Raw genomic sequence first — 14,260 nt, forward strand, 5'->3', positions numbered from 1 at the left:
TTGTGTGTGCACACCCGTGTGAGGTTAATCAGTGATACCAATATTGGCTCAAAGACGAGGTTACTTCTGCAGTAAACTAGAAACTAGATGAAAATGAGCCAACGGAGAAAGTTTATGACATTAATAGGCCATTCACAGTAAAGCCAGAATTCATGTGGCTTTGACTTGGTGTCAAGTTCAAACAAGGGTGGCCAACCCACCAAGCGTGGCTTGGAGTCTCCAGGAATTGAAGATGGCTTGAAGGGAGATGACTTTAAGAGTAAAATGCTCCCAATCAGTTTAGAAACTGAGTGAACTGTTAATTAATAACAGTCAGTTGAACAGTTAATTAGTGAGCTGAACTCATGTACAGGGGTAGCACGGAAATGCAACGTTTTGAAATATGACAGGAAAAACACTCCATAGACTTTCGGAGGCATAAATATTTTTAAATGTTGCTTAATACCAATCTAACTTTTAACTTGCATTCCGTTCATCCTCCTAAAAGTAATCAATTATTGAAATACTTGGATGGAGCCAGTAAGATGTGATGAGTTTTGTAAAGATGACATTTTGGCTTTCTAATGCAATGCAAATATAATTATATGCAATAATAGAATGGGAATAAAATTTCAATTGCAAACTTCAGCTCTCCCACCAAGAAGTTAAATGACACATGTAAATTTTATCATTTACAACCAGCAGAGTGCTGGTACCATAGGAGGCTCAAGATGGCAGCCTCCTGGAGTTCAGTACAGTGAAAGAACCTGCAATCTATTCAAGTGCAGTGAAAGGTATTCAAATATTTTGATGATACAGGGGATGGAAAGCTGCTTTTAATTTGTCTCTGAATAAGATTTTTTGGTGTCAGACTCTCATATAGTAAAATGTTTAAAATCACACTATGATGTTAAAAAAAACACATTATTTGTACCTGAATCATTCTGCGGAGATCATGCTGTGTACTGAGGGTGGTTAATTCTATAAACCTGAATTGCTGTCATTTATTGAGCGATCCCTGTGCAGAATGTAACACTGAACAATTCAGAGATAATTGGTGCAGCATGTTCTTTTGCATGATTTCCTCAAACCCCCCCCCCACTTCAATCACATAAAAGAAGCTCTTTTAATGCTACTACGATGGGTCATTAAGTTAGCTGAGCTCAGCCAGGCCAACAGTTGAAGCATCACAATTGGACTCCGCACCTGAGTTAGGGTTAGGGAAAATATCAGTCTGATTCCTGATCACCGTCCTGATTCTTTGATGATGTCCGGGTATCGGGGCGAGGTTTGTAAACTTCTGAAGGCAGATCAGAGGAGGACACTAGCTTCCCATCCAATTGTCCAAGCGGGAGCGCTGGTCGGTTTTGAGGGCAGTGCATCATTACTATATTCTCAGCAAGCTGTGGATGCCAGGAGGTTAGCTTGTCACTGCTTGCTGTCTCTGAGAGTTGCAATATCGGAGATAAACTCAGCTGCCATTAAATGTCGGTGGGGAATGGTGGGGGTGGACTGGCCTGGTTCTCCTGGGTGCAGGAGGTTTAATGTACTGCCAGGTGTTGGGTGTCTTGTCTCCGCTGTCATGTTCTATGTGGTTGACTAAGCTGACAACACTCACTGTCTAGGATCATGCATAAAAATAATAACTTGAGCAGATTAGTGAAGAGTTGTCAATTGCCTCTTGAGGTCTCCTGCAGTAAGCGTTAATGCATTTTGGAGAGAAACGGAGACATTAGGAAAAAAAATAATAGAATTATGTAATTTATTCTCTGCTGTGAAACAGCAATCTGCTTGAGTGTGATATATGGCTCTCTCTGCCATTCATTAATGTGGCCTAACCAAGAGTATTTCTGATGTTCAAGTGAGGAATGAAAATCGCAGGCACAGAAATGAACCTCTTTAAAGTCTTTTGTTGATTTGAATGTCATCGACATCTTTGTAGTATTGCATTGGCATTTCCAGAGCTCTCCAGCGAGTGCTGAAACTTTCACTGGTTTGACCTTAATTAGGATCAGATGCCTACAGGCTCAAGGCAACAGGAGTGTAACGGACCACTGGACTCCATTTTAAAAGATTTATGTAGTGCTGTCATAGCCAAGAACTTTGCAAAATACTTTATCATGTTTAAATACCGAAGAGTAGGTAGTCATGCAATGGCTGCCATGGTGAGGAGGTACCACAGATGATCATATCTGCCAGTAAAATATACTTTCCAGTTTCAGTACTAAAACTAAAGCACAACACAAAATGGGAATATATGTCTCTCATGTGTGTATCAGCGTGTTGATGTTTGATAATACAGAACTTGACTGTAGCTGAAAAATGAGACATGCTATCAAAGCTTTTCATCTCATACATACCAGAATGGCACGTAAGAAATTACCAGATATAATGGGGAACAATAATTGATATTGCCTGAGAAGAGAGTGCTGATTGTTTGGCAAGTGAACTCTGTTTAGTGGAGGTGTTGCCATAGACACTGTAACATGGAACAGGTAAAACAGTGTCCAGTATAAGATGTGATTTCATGATTTGAACAACACTTATTAAACAATCCTGTTTGTGTTAAGAACTATACTGAAAATTAATTTATAATTGTCAGTCGGGCTTGCAGTATCGCTCACTTACGCATGTTAGAAGCCACATATATTCACATACATCGCCCTGTGTTTTGCAGACAGAGGAACATGTCCACGTTTTGTGCCTTTTTCAACTGAACAAAAGCCTAGGGGACAGCCATTCCCTAGTTCATTCCCCAGGGCTTGATCAATCAGAGTGAATCTGCCTAGTTGAACTTGGGTAGTTGACTGTTCCATGCTGCAGGAAGGATCTTTGGACTTTAAAGGGTACAGTATGGATTCACCATGGTGTCAAAAGTGTTAAGTTATGAGGGAAAGTTTTGTATTAGTTTGAATTTAGAAAGTTGAAGGGTGATCTAATTGAGGCATTTAAAATAATACAGATATCTGTTAGGGTAAACAGAGAAAAACATTTCCTCTAGTGGGGGAATTCAGAGAGATAATGAGCTTCGTTATCACATGGAGTTGTTAAAACAAATAGTATAGATGCATTTAAGGGAAACCTAGATAAATACTCGAGGAATAAAGGAATTGAAAGATATGTTAATATTTTGATAGGCTAGAGGAAGAGATTATTAAGAGCTAAGCCATTTAAGAGTGAAAATAAAACTGATATTGGCTTTATAGCATAGAAACAGGTTACTTGATCCAACTATGGCGGTATTCATGGTCCACAAGTCTCCATCCACTCTATTTACCTCATATCACCCTGCCAACATATCTTTCTATTCCATTCTCCCTCTTATACTTATCTACATTTCTCTAAAAGCATCCATACTATTTGCTTTAACTACTCTATGCGGTAACACGTCCCATTTTTACACCATGCTGAGTAAAGAAGCAAAGTGGAAATATAGAACATTCTCATTCTCTTTCAAAAAGGTTGTGATGACCCGGATCAATCAATTTTTTCAAGGCTGAGATTGATTGATTTATATTGGGCAATGTCAATGGATATGGAACAAAAACAGTTAAATGGGTTGAGGTACAGATCAACCTGCGACCTAATCGGGTTGGGAACACACAAAGGGGCTGAATGGTCTGCTCTTGGCCCTGCATTCTGAGGCATAGTGGGTTACCAAGAAATTATTTATGGAAAAGGGATGGTTGGATATCCTTCAGGGCATATTTCACATCTTTTAATTGGCTAGTTTGTGGCCGGCTGACAGTAGTAATAGTGTGTACCATCTAGATGCATGGCAGCAACTCGCCAAGGCTGCTTTGGCAACACCTTCCAAACCCATGACCCCCTCCATCAGATTAACAAGGGTAGCAGATGTATGGAAACACCACCACCTGTAAGATCCCCTCTGAGTCGCACACCATCCTGACCTGGAAATATACCACTGCTCCCTCTCTGCCATTGGGTAGAAATCTTGGCGTTCCCGCTCGAACTGCATTGTGGGTGTTTCTACATCATATTGACTGCTATGGTTCAAGGTGGTGGATCACTACTACCTTCTCAAGGAAATTACACACTGGCAATAAATGCTGACTTTGCCAGCGATGCCCACATCCCATGAACGTGTAAAAGAAAACGGTGGCTGAGGTTGGAGAGCTGCGTCACCCGAATCACTGACAGTTAGGGATTGCAACGTGGTCGAGGACAATGCAAAAAGAATGAATAAATTAGGCCTTAAAATAGATTAAGGTTCACTAAGTAACCAATCAAGGACATGACAATACGAAGTCTGATTAAGCAATTTCACTTCATGACTAGAAGACTACAACCTGGCAAATTACAATGTGCAATATATCAGTGCTTCAAATATTCCATCTCCATCCAGCTGGAGACTTGTAGGTTTCAAACACAATTGTTGGTCACAGTTGCTCAGCTTAGCAAGAAGCAAACCATGACCATATGAACAGTTACACCATCCATTTTTCTTCCCCTTTGAACAGAAAAGTCTTTCTAAGCAGCTTAACTAAGATCAAAATGAATGTTGGAATGACCCATAATGAACTGATCTCCACGAACCTCTGCAACATCTTTGCGTAAGTGTTCGCGATTGTGATGAAGTGAGAATGCCAGCATCTCACCTGATTATTCTGGAAGTCATAATCCAGTGAAAATTGTATTTTTCCTAGTTTTTCTTCCTCTTTCGGTTCCTCTTCCTTGTCTTCACCTTCAGTTAAACCAGTTTCCGCATCATCATCGTCCTGTTTGATCTGTGAAAAGGAAGCACAACTATGCTGAGTCTCTCCAGGTCGCCCTTTATAATTGACAATATCCGGACAGCAAAGCTCCTGATTTGAAGGAAAGCATTTTTCTTTTACCCCACTAGAGAAGCTGTCGGTGCAGTAGATTATGCCTTTTGATAGCTTTTATATAGAATTGATTTCAAGGCCATTACATTAACAATTTGCACAAATAGAAAGCAGTTTTGCCTCAGTCAACCGGCAATGGGTTTGCCATATTGGCTGAGGGGTGAATTAAAACCATCACTTCAGTTATGAACTGAATACAAAAATACTGTGTGGAATTTTAACAGCATTGTGGATCATTTCATAAGACATTGAGACTGCTATTGATTTTTGAAACATTTGAACTTGAAAAGATAGGCCAGAAAAGGCAATCTACCATTTAAATGGCTGAGTGATTTTGCAGCGCAGATCTGAAGAAAGCTGATGTGATTGAATATTAATAATCAGACGTGCAGATGATAATATGCTTCAAAGGGAGCAAAGCAATACTAGAGTCATTAAAAAAAGCTTGATGGTATTTTCCTGCTTTGCTACAGCTTCAGGTTTATAGACTATGTTTGTGTGCAATTTGCAATCCAACATGCCTTATCCTACCCATCAAACGTCTTAAAATTCCAATACACTTATGCCCGCTGCATAAGCTTTAAATTCAAAGTTGCCTCTATGGTTCCACAACCCCTATCTGACTGGCTGCGCATGAATGCTCAAGAGGGATTCATTGTTTTTGTCTGATGTCCCTAAGCCAGTGAGTTCCACACTAGGCTTTCTGCCAATTATAAATAATATTTGCATAAATTAATTTTATTTGAAACTATCTAGCAATTTTTATGTTTTTAACAATGTATTGTTGCTGATGTATTCCTTTGACCAATTAGATCCCAGAACCAATGGGTTTAGTCACATATATGACCAATTCCATGAGGAGAAATCATGTGGTACACAACTCCCCAGCAATAACAGTGCCAGCATTGGGGCTTCGCTCCATATTCATTTAGAGAAGAAGGGAGGCCCCAATCTCTGTGCTGTGTGTTCTTCAGCTGCCAGCAAATATTAGACTCCTTGATCATTCCTTCTGATCTGAATTTTGTCTCAAGCCCCCTGCCTTGCTATCTTCCAACCCCTCAGCTATGAGATCCTTGATCCCAGTGCCAACTAGATGGGCCGAATAGCCTCCTTCTGCACTGTCGGAATTTTATAATGATTCTACGGTTCTAAAGTTTACTCAGCCAAGATCTGGATTGGGTGGGTTGCCTTATGAAGAAAGACTGGACAGGCTAGGTTTGTATCCACTGATGCTTCAAAGCTTAAGAGGTGACTGGATTGAAATATCAAAAGATCCTGAGTGGACTTGACAGGATGGATGTGGAAAGATGCTTCCTCTTGTGGAAGAATCTAGAACATGGGGCACTGTTTAAAAATAAGGGTTCGGCCATTTAAAACAGAGATGAGGATTGGTTTTTCGCTCAGAGGGTTGTGAGACTTGGAATTATCTTCCTCAAAACATGGTTGAGGCAGAGGCTTAAATCTTCCATCCTTGTTGAGAGAGTGAACAGGTCGGTTAGAAGTAATATAGAAGTATGAATTTTTGGAAGAATCCATTGGAAGTAAATGGCTCATAATTAATAATTGGAATTATGTGTGGTGTTAACTGGTAATTTGTGTAAATTAATCACGGTCCCTAATAACCTTGCAATTAAACAAAATCCCATCGACTACCTCCAGAGCGGAATGCCCCTCCACCATCCAACTACAATGCCGACCTGACTACCCCTCCTGAACATGTTAAATTCTGACCATCCAAATAACAACAATCTACCAAATCATTGCCTCTCCATGGAAGATCTGGGGCCTGGTAATTCTGGGTCCCCACATTCTACAATTTGACCACTCTTAATGCCACCATTTCAAATTTCATCCTTGGCTTCCATCCATCTCGCCAAAATATATCAGAAAAAAAAATTGTTTCCCCCAGGTATTCAGTGGGACCTGATATGTAGGTAGAATCAAAGGCCCACCTGAAAGTCTAGGCCTGGATCTCTAAAGAGGATACATGCTTTTTCTTTTTTTTTTTGAAAAATATTTTATTGAGGCATTTATATTATAGAGTTTAACAGAATAAGCAACCACACACCAAACAAACAACAAAACCCAGCCAACATGGCTTACATAAACAACTCCCTAACCCCAAGTCCCCATCAGCCTTCCCCCACCTTACCAAACCCCCCATTTACCTCCCCCCTCCCCCACCCCACAGGTGACAGCTTAATTTTTCCCAAAGAAGCTGATAAAGGGCTGCCACCTCCGGGCAAACCCTAGCATCAATCCTCTCGGGGCGAACTTAATCTTCTCAAGGCTGAGAAACCAGCCATGTCACCAACCCACACTCCCAACTTCAGGGGTTTTGAGTCCATCCATGCTAATAAGATCCATCTCCGGACTTCGAGAGAGGCAAAGGCCAAGACATCGGCCTCTCTCGTCCCCTGGACTCGCAGGTCTTCTGATATACCAAAAATCGCTACCTCTGGACTTGAGACCATCCTTACCTTCAGGGCCTCCGACATGATGTCAGCAAAGCCCTGCCAGAAACCCCTAAGCTTCGGACATGCCCAAAGCATATGGACATGATTTGCAGGCCCACCCACACACCATCCACACCTATCCTCCACCTCTTCAAAGAACCTGCTAATCCGGGCCACAGTCATATATGCCCTGCGGACCACCTTCAATTGTATTAGGCTAAACCTGGCAACGACAAGGGCGCATTGACTCACCTCAGGACATCCTCCCATAACCCAGCCTCCAACTCCCCACCCAACTCTTCCTCCCATTTCAGCTTCACCTTCGCTATCGGTGCTCCCTCCCAATCCATAAGCTCTTTAGATTCCATAAGATTTCAGCTACCTTCCCTTCCCCCACTTCTGCTTTCGACACTAGCTTACCCTGTAGCCCCTGGGGTGGAAGATGCAGGAAAGTCCTTACCTTCCTCTGCACAAAGTCCTTCACCTGTAAGTAGCGAAACCCATTCCTACCGACGGCAGCTCAAACTCCTGCTCCAAGTCTTCTAAACACGGAAAGCCCCATCTATAAACATATCCCCAAACCGCTTGATCCCTGCCCGCTGCCACCTCCAAAACCCACCATCCAGTCCCCCGGAGCAAACCGGTGGTAGCCACATATCGGTGCAATGCAAGCTTTTACAGAAGATTTTTTAATATGGCCACAATTGGGGCTGATGACCTTTCTTGAAGGGCAACATGTGCTGCACATTTCCAGCCATTTGAATGTGGTGGCATTCTAGATGCGGCCCGAATGAGATTCAAAACAGGGCCACTCCAAAGGCCTGGAAATGCCCACCGTATTTGTTCATATTATGAGTTTGTGGGTTATTTAGGCTGTTGTAATTTCTATTGGCTTTCTGTTGATGTTCTGTTGACAGGCACTGACTCACAGTTATGAAGTGATATTTGTTCTTAATTTGACTAACGACATTTGACACAATTTCAGGGAACGTAACCATGTCAGGTAGCTGAAAAAATATTTATTTGGGTAGGTCTAATGAAGCCATCTCCACTGCCCACACCATCACCCCAGTTCCAATCAGCTCCGACACAGAAAAATAATCACCGTCCCAATTTATTGAAAATCCAAAACAATTTAAGCAGTTGAGATATGTCAAAGGAATACTCTTTGGCAATACAATGTTGTGACTAATAACATGTTTTTCTGAATAAGGTATTTTAAACGCATTGATTTTTTTTTTCCACAGCCCTATTACAAATGTTTTCATGTCCGAGTACATCAGCAAAAATCTGAACGTTTTGATTGCAACTAAGAAGCCAACTTTTTTATTAAACATGCAGAGAACATAGATTTACATTGTCCAGCAACAAATATAATTTCTAAATTGCAATCAATTATTGTTAGCAATCCTTAACCCCCTGTTCTCAAATCACCACTGATATTCAAAATATGATTTTTTTTTAAAGGGAGTACAGAGGGGAACATGTGCAGGCATGGTTAAACCTTAAAACCAATGCAAAACAAATTCTTGGAAGAACCTACCATCCAGTTGAAATCCAGGATAGTCAGAAAATACGGTCAGATAATATAGATCAGGAAGAGCACAGAAAAAAAAATTGAAAAGACAAAACAGGCAGTGAACCTTCACAAAACGCCACAGAGAGATATGACACACACAGGGTAGCTCGAGCAAAACTGTTTCTAGATACGAGTGAGAGATTCTGTTTGCTTAAATGTACACTGTGCAACATCTGTCATTTACACCTAAATTGATAGGCTGTAATTCAAAATGACATAGAAGGTAATATTCGTCATCGAGTTCATCTTTCTTTTAAGATTGTTTTGTTTCCAATTTTACTGCCTCTGATCCCTTGCTCTTAGTTGTTGAGGTAGGGATGCCAAACGCTCCTTGGCAACACTCAAGAGGCCATTGTTCACTTGCTGCGGAATTCTCCGTCGGCATGATCCTCTGCTTCGCCGGCAGCACACCCACGCACGCGGGTTTCCGGGACGGCATGGGGGTGGCCACAATGGAAACTCCCAGTGGCCGACTGCGGGAATGGAGAATCCCGCTGCCAGCGTGGGTGCGCCACACTGGAAAACCGGGCTGGCGGATCTCCATCAGTAAATGGCAGAGACAACACCATTGACCCCAGTGCGGCCGCCACCTCCTGTCCACCCACCCATACTTGCAACAGTAATCAGGAGCAACAACCTGGACTGATTATTCTCTGCTGTTCAGAGATGTGAAGGCCAATTGCAGCACTCCATCTGCTGCCCCAGCTTCGAAGAACTATCTCAGCACAAATCAGGAATGAAACCAAGTAAAATGTCAAATCATTCCCACACAATTTATTTATTTCCCACTGACACGAAGGACATGGATTTTCCAACTATTAAGTGAGGATTAGGTCACCAATATTGTGAGTATGTGGATCTTTAAAGGAATACATTGCTAAAGGCATAAAACCCAAATGCTTGCAAGCCAGAAGTTTTGAAGTTGTTTATTGGTGTGACAAAGTGCTGGAAAGAAAAACAACACGATGGCCACCAGACATCATCTATTCTGAACTTAACAATCGCCACCTTTGACAGCCTATAAATAATAAAAATTAATAAGGCCAAATCTTCATATGTAAATCTTCTCTCTTGAATGCTGTTGATGTTGTACATTTTGATTTCCTGAAAGCCTTTGATAAGAGTGCCACGCTGAAGTCTATTGGATTTTCACCACTTCGAATATGGCCAGATATTATGCTGGTTAGGAAATTTGTTGAAATACGGGAGGGTCAGGGAAATTAAAGGGAGTTGATCTGCACGATTCAGAGGTAAGATCTGGAGAATGTGTAGCAGGAGACGGTGAAAATAATATGTGGTCATTTTCTTAATTCCAGGAGTTGGGACTATTTTCATGATAAAAACACAGGCTTAAAGAAAATATAATTGAAGATTTTTTTAAAATGATGAATGCCCAATTGATGTTATTTGAGAAGGCCAGTGATGGAAGAGTAACATCAATAAAGAAAATTAGTAGATTCTAGGAGGCATTTCTGTTCAGAGAGAGTCACTGAGCAGGATTCTCCACTCCCCTAGCCATGTGTTTCTCAGCGGTGCACCATTCGCTGGCGGCGGGATTCTCTACTCCCACGGCTTGACAATGGGATCTCCCATTGAAGCCACTCCATGAGTCTGGAAACTGTGGGCAAGGGTGTGCTGCCAGCAGGAAAAGTGAATCACAATGGCCACAGAATTCCGGCTACTGTCACCTGAAACATATTTCCAGAGTGTGCAGTGAAGATGTATTACTTGTAGTTGTTCAAAACGGAACAGGACATGTTCCTTGGCGAGGAAGGCATTTCAAGTTATACACATTACAGAATACCTGAGAATAGGGAAACTAATGGAAGCAGCCATCTCCTGGAGTAACTTGATTGTCTTAAGGATTTGGAAAGGAACTTACAAGAGTTCATCACTCAAAAGAAGTTTGTGGTCTTAAAGACTTCACCTTGTCTGGATATAGGGAGTGTGATGGACCACATGTTTTTTTTCGTATATTTGAATCTACTTTTGATTACATTCACCAACTCAACCGTCAGTTTCTACTCAGTTTCTAGACTCAACACTCCATCACTCCTCTGTGAAATGCGTTGCGAAATACATCAAAGGGCTAAATATCATAGAATCACTACAGTGCAGAAGGCAGCCATTCAGCCCATTGAGTCTGCAACGATCCTCCACAAGAGCACTTTACTTAGGCCCAATCCCCGCCAGATCTCCGGAACCCCACCTAACCTATGGACACGAAGGGGAAATTTAGCCTGGTCAATCCACCTAACCTGCACGTTTTTGGACTGTAGGAGGAAACCAGAGCACCCATGAGGAAACCCACGCAGATACGGGGTGAACGTGCAGACTCTGCAGAGACCCAAGTCGGAAATCGAACCCGGGTCCCTGGTGCTGTGAGATGGCAGTGCTAACCACTGTGCCACCATGCCGCCCTTTATTTGATTTATATATTTGAAATATTTGATTATCCTTTCAGTGAAGTTTATTGTCAATGCCTCTTTTAATTGTATTTCTCAATATTTAAGTCTGTCATTTGATTCTATTGGGTTGACTTAGTGAAAAAATTAATTGAAGCTTTCTATGTTTTAGCTATTTCAATACGGCTCTCTGCTTTTAATGGCCTTCTTCCAAGGTTGGAAGACAAATCTTTCTTGAAAGCTTAGCCCATTCATACTTTGGGTCACCTTTGTTCCTTTTTTCTGCAAGGTTCTGGTCCACATAGATCGCCTTTCCATTGTGATGTCCAATACTGAGCACAACACGACCAAGTGCATTATAAAACTTTTAAATAATCTCTATTGGCTTGTGCAGTACTATTATGGCAATACCGGAGTGATTCCACAACTCTGTATTCCATAAAGAAAGATGTTTTTAGGAGAGGATCAGTTACTGCATTGTATCTCAGCCTCTCCACACCAATGAATTAATTTCCTCCGAAAAAAAACAATCATGGGTTACTGCTCACACTCCAATATTCTCTTCAAAAAAATATATTTTGCAATATTATCCAGATGGAAAGCAATGCATTGTCTATTATTACTAGGTTTCTTCTTGAAGTCTGCCACGGCAAATTTAATTATATCACACATTTATTCAACGGGGGTATTTCACATTTGTCATTAATGAATTTCATTTGCATTACTAACATATTCTTCAAATTGTAAGTTGCTTTCCCTGGTTCTACTCACTAATTTGACAAATGCACAATGAGTTTTGGTTTTCAGGTCAGCTATACAGGTGCGGAAAGAGAGGGGCATTGACCACTTGAGGGGGTTGGAGGGGGGCTTTATTCAACACTTCCTCCACACTGGCAACTCATCTTTCACAAGTACACTCTGCTTTCTATTTTATTTTTCCCAATTCCTGTCCCATGCCGATCCCCAAGGCTTTTAGTTTAATTAGAAGTCTTCCATGTGAAAATTCTTTCACAAGAGTGACAGCACGACACTGATGCCAATCATTTCAAATAGCTTTCCATTTGTCAGCAATTGCTCGATGTTGTAGTGGAGTACTAACAGTGGAATGGACAAACAGGGGCTGACCTTGTACCCAATAATGGCTAGCACTGCCTTAATCGCCCTGGTTTCAGATAACAGGAACTCTTTCAATCCTGTACAATGCTGTATTTCCTAAAGTTGTGGATTTGGCAACATCTCTCATTTACGTTCAGTCAAAAATTAATAATACTGCTGCAAATTATAATTTAATTTTCCAAACACAGTGAATTCTACAGAACAGGTTTTGCCATCTTAAACAGCAATTTATAACGACGACAAACTCAAATCATATTAAAATTGACTTCTGCTGGGGGCCATGGAGTGAGTGGTCACACATTTGGTGGCACCCGCTCAAGGCGGTATTTTCTGATATTTTCCCTGCACGAAAGGCAAAACTTTTCATGGCAAATGGTGTAGGAATGCTTGTGGAAGGTGTTGCTCCTCTGGTGTGGCTGGTGAATGGATCCACGAACGAGGAGTGGGGCAAGAAGAAAACAGCTGCTGCAACAGGGGAGTGTTCATGGTGCGCCACAGGATAAGATGGAGGACGGCAAGGGGGCTGTTCTGCCCACCCAGTGGTCAATGGAGCAGCTAGTTGAGTTTTGGAGGACAAAGTTCAGCCAGGAGAGGAAGGAGGCCCTGGAAGACTTGGCCGTAGTGGTGGAGCCAGTTAAAGCAGGCATCGAGAGAGTGGAGCAGGGCCTGGTGATCCCCAGAAAGTGGAGGAGGAGGTGGGTGAGCACAAGGCGCAGTTAGCCTCATCAGTGATCGAGGCTGGGGTGATATGGGAGACCCAGAAAAGCCTGAAGGAGAAGGTGGAGATTCTGGAGAACCGCTCCAGAAGACAGAATTTGAGGATTGTGGGGACACCTGAAGGCATCGAAGGTGGGGAGGCTGGCACCTTTGTCACCAAAATGTTGGAGCAGTTGATGGCGGGGAGAGGGGGTTTGACCAGTCACTGGAGTTCGACCAAGTGCACAGGGCATTGATGAGGAGGCCGCAAGTAGGCGAGTTGTCAGTGGGTGATGCTGGTGTGGTTGCACCGCTTTCTGGTTAAGGAGAAGATCCTTCGGTGGGCGAGGCAGACGAGGAAATGCACCTGGGAAGAGAATGAACTGCAGGTGTATCAGGACTTGGGTGCCGAACTGGCGAAGAGGAGGGCCGGGTTTAACCCGGTCAAGGCTAAACTCTTTAAGAAGGGGGTGAAATTCAGAGTGCAGTACCTGGCCTGACTTTCCAGAAATGTGAGTACTATTTTAGCACACCAGAAGAGGCAATGGAGTTTATGAGGGGCAATGGACTGGGCGAAGAATGAGGACACTGAACTTTGGAGGAGTTTGTGTGAGTGCTTTTCTATTTGTTTTCTGAACCTTTTTTCCCTTTGAAATGTTTCTTTTGTTTTGATGGCAGGGTTTCAGGAGGACAATATTCATGGGGGAATATCGAGGGTGTGCACCTTTTGTTGCTTTTTGGGGGAGTGTGGATGGGGGGAGGTGAATGGGGAGGTAGGGAGGTTTGAGAAAAGCAAATTACTGTGGATGCTGGAATCTGACACGAAAGGGAAAATGCTGGAAAATCTCAGCAAGTCTGGCAGCATCTGTAGGGAGAGAAAAGAGCTAACGTTTTGAGTCCGATGACTATCAAAGCAAAGGGATGGTGGAGGTCTTGGGCGGGGGCCACCATGCTAGCTGGATAGGCCAGTTAACAATATTCCAATTGAGGCTAAAGCAGTGTTTCATACAGGTTTATCATAAATTTCCTGTTTTTGTACTCTATTCATCTATATATAAAGCAGGATGCCGTATGCTTTTTGAATCGCTCTCTCAACTTACCCTGCCAGCTTCAGTGCACATATAACCCAGGTCCCTCTGCTGCTGCACTCCCGTTATAATTGTGCCCATTGTTTTATGTGGT

The 14,260-nt window shown here is 42.3% G+C and overlaps 1 protein-coding gene across 8 annotated transcripts in view; it reads right to left on the reverse strand.

Annotated features, from left to right (window-relative positions):
* LOC119978275 (synaptotagmin-B) overlaps positions 1–14,260 on the reverse strand; it is an 835,178-nt gene that overhangs the window by 121,950 nt on the left and 698,968 nt on the right. For 7 of the 8 annotated variants that reach the window (XM_038819768.1, XM_038819766.1, XM_038819767.1 and 4 more), the window contains one exon: positions 4,599–4,727. In XM_038819768.1, coding sequence (XP_038675696.1) covers positions 4,599–4,727 — 129 coding nt within the window. The remainder of the gene's footprint in view (positions 1–4,598; positions 4,728–14,260) is intronic. The other variant, XM_038819769.1, reaches the window with a different exon arrangement.

Source organism: Scyliorhinus canicula, chromosome 15 (genome assembly GCF_902713615.1).
Source record: "Scyliorhinus canicula chromosome 15, sScyCan1.1, whole genome shotgun sequence".
NCBI classification, from domain to species: Eukaryota; Metazoa; Chordata; class Chondrichthyes; order Carcharhiniformes; family Scyliorhinidae; genus Scyliorhinus; species Scyliorhinus canicula.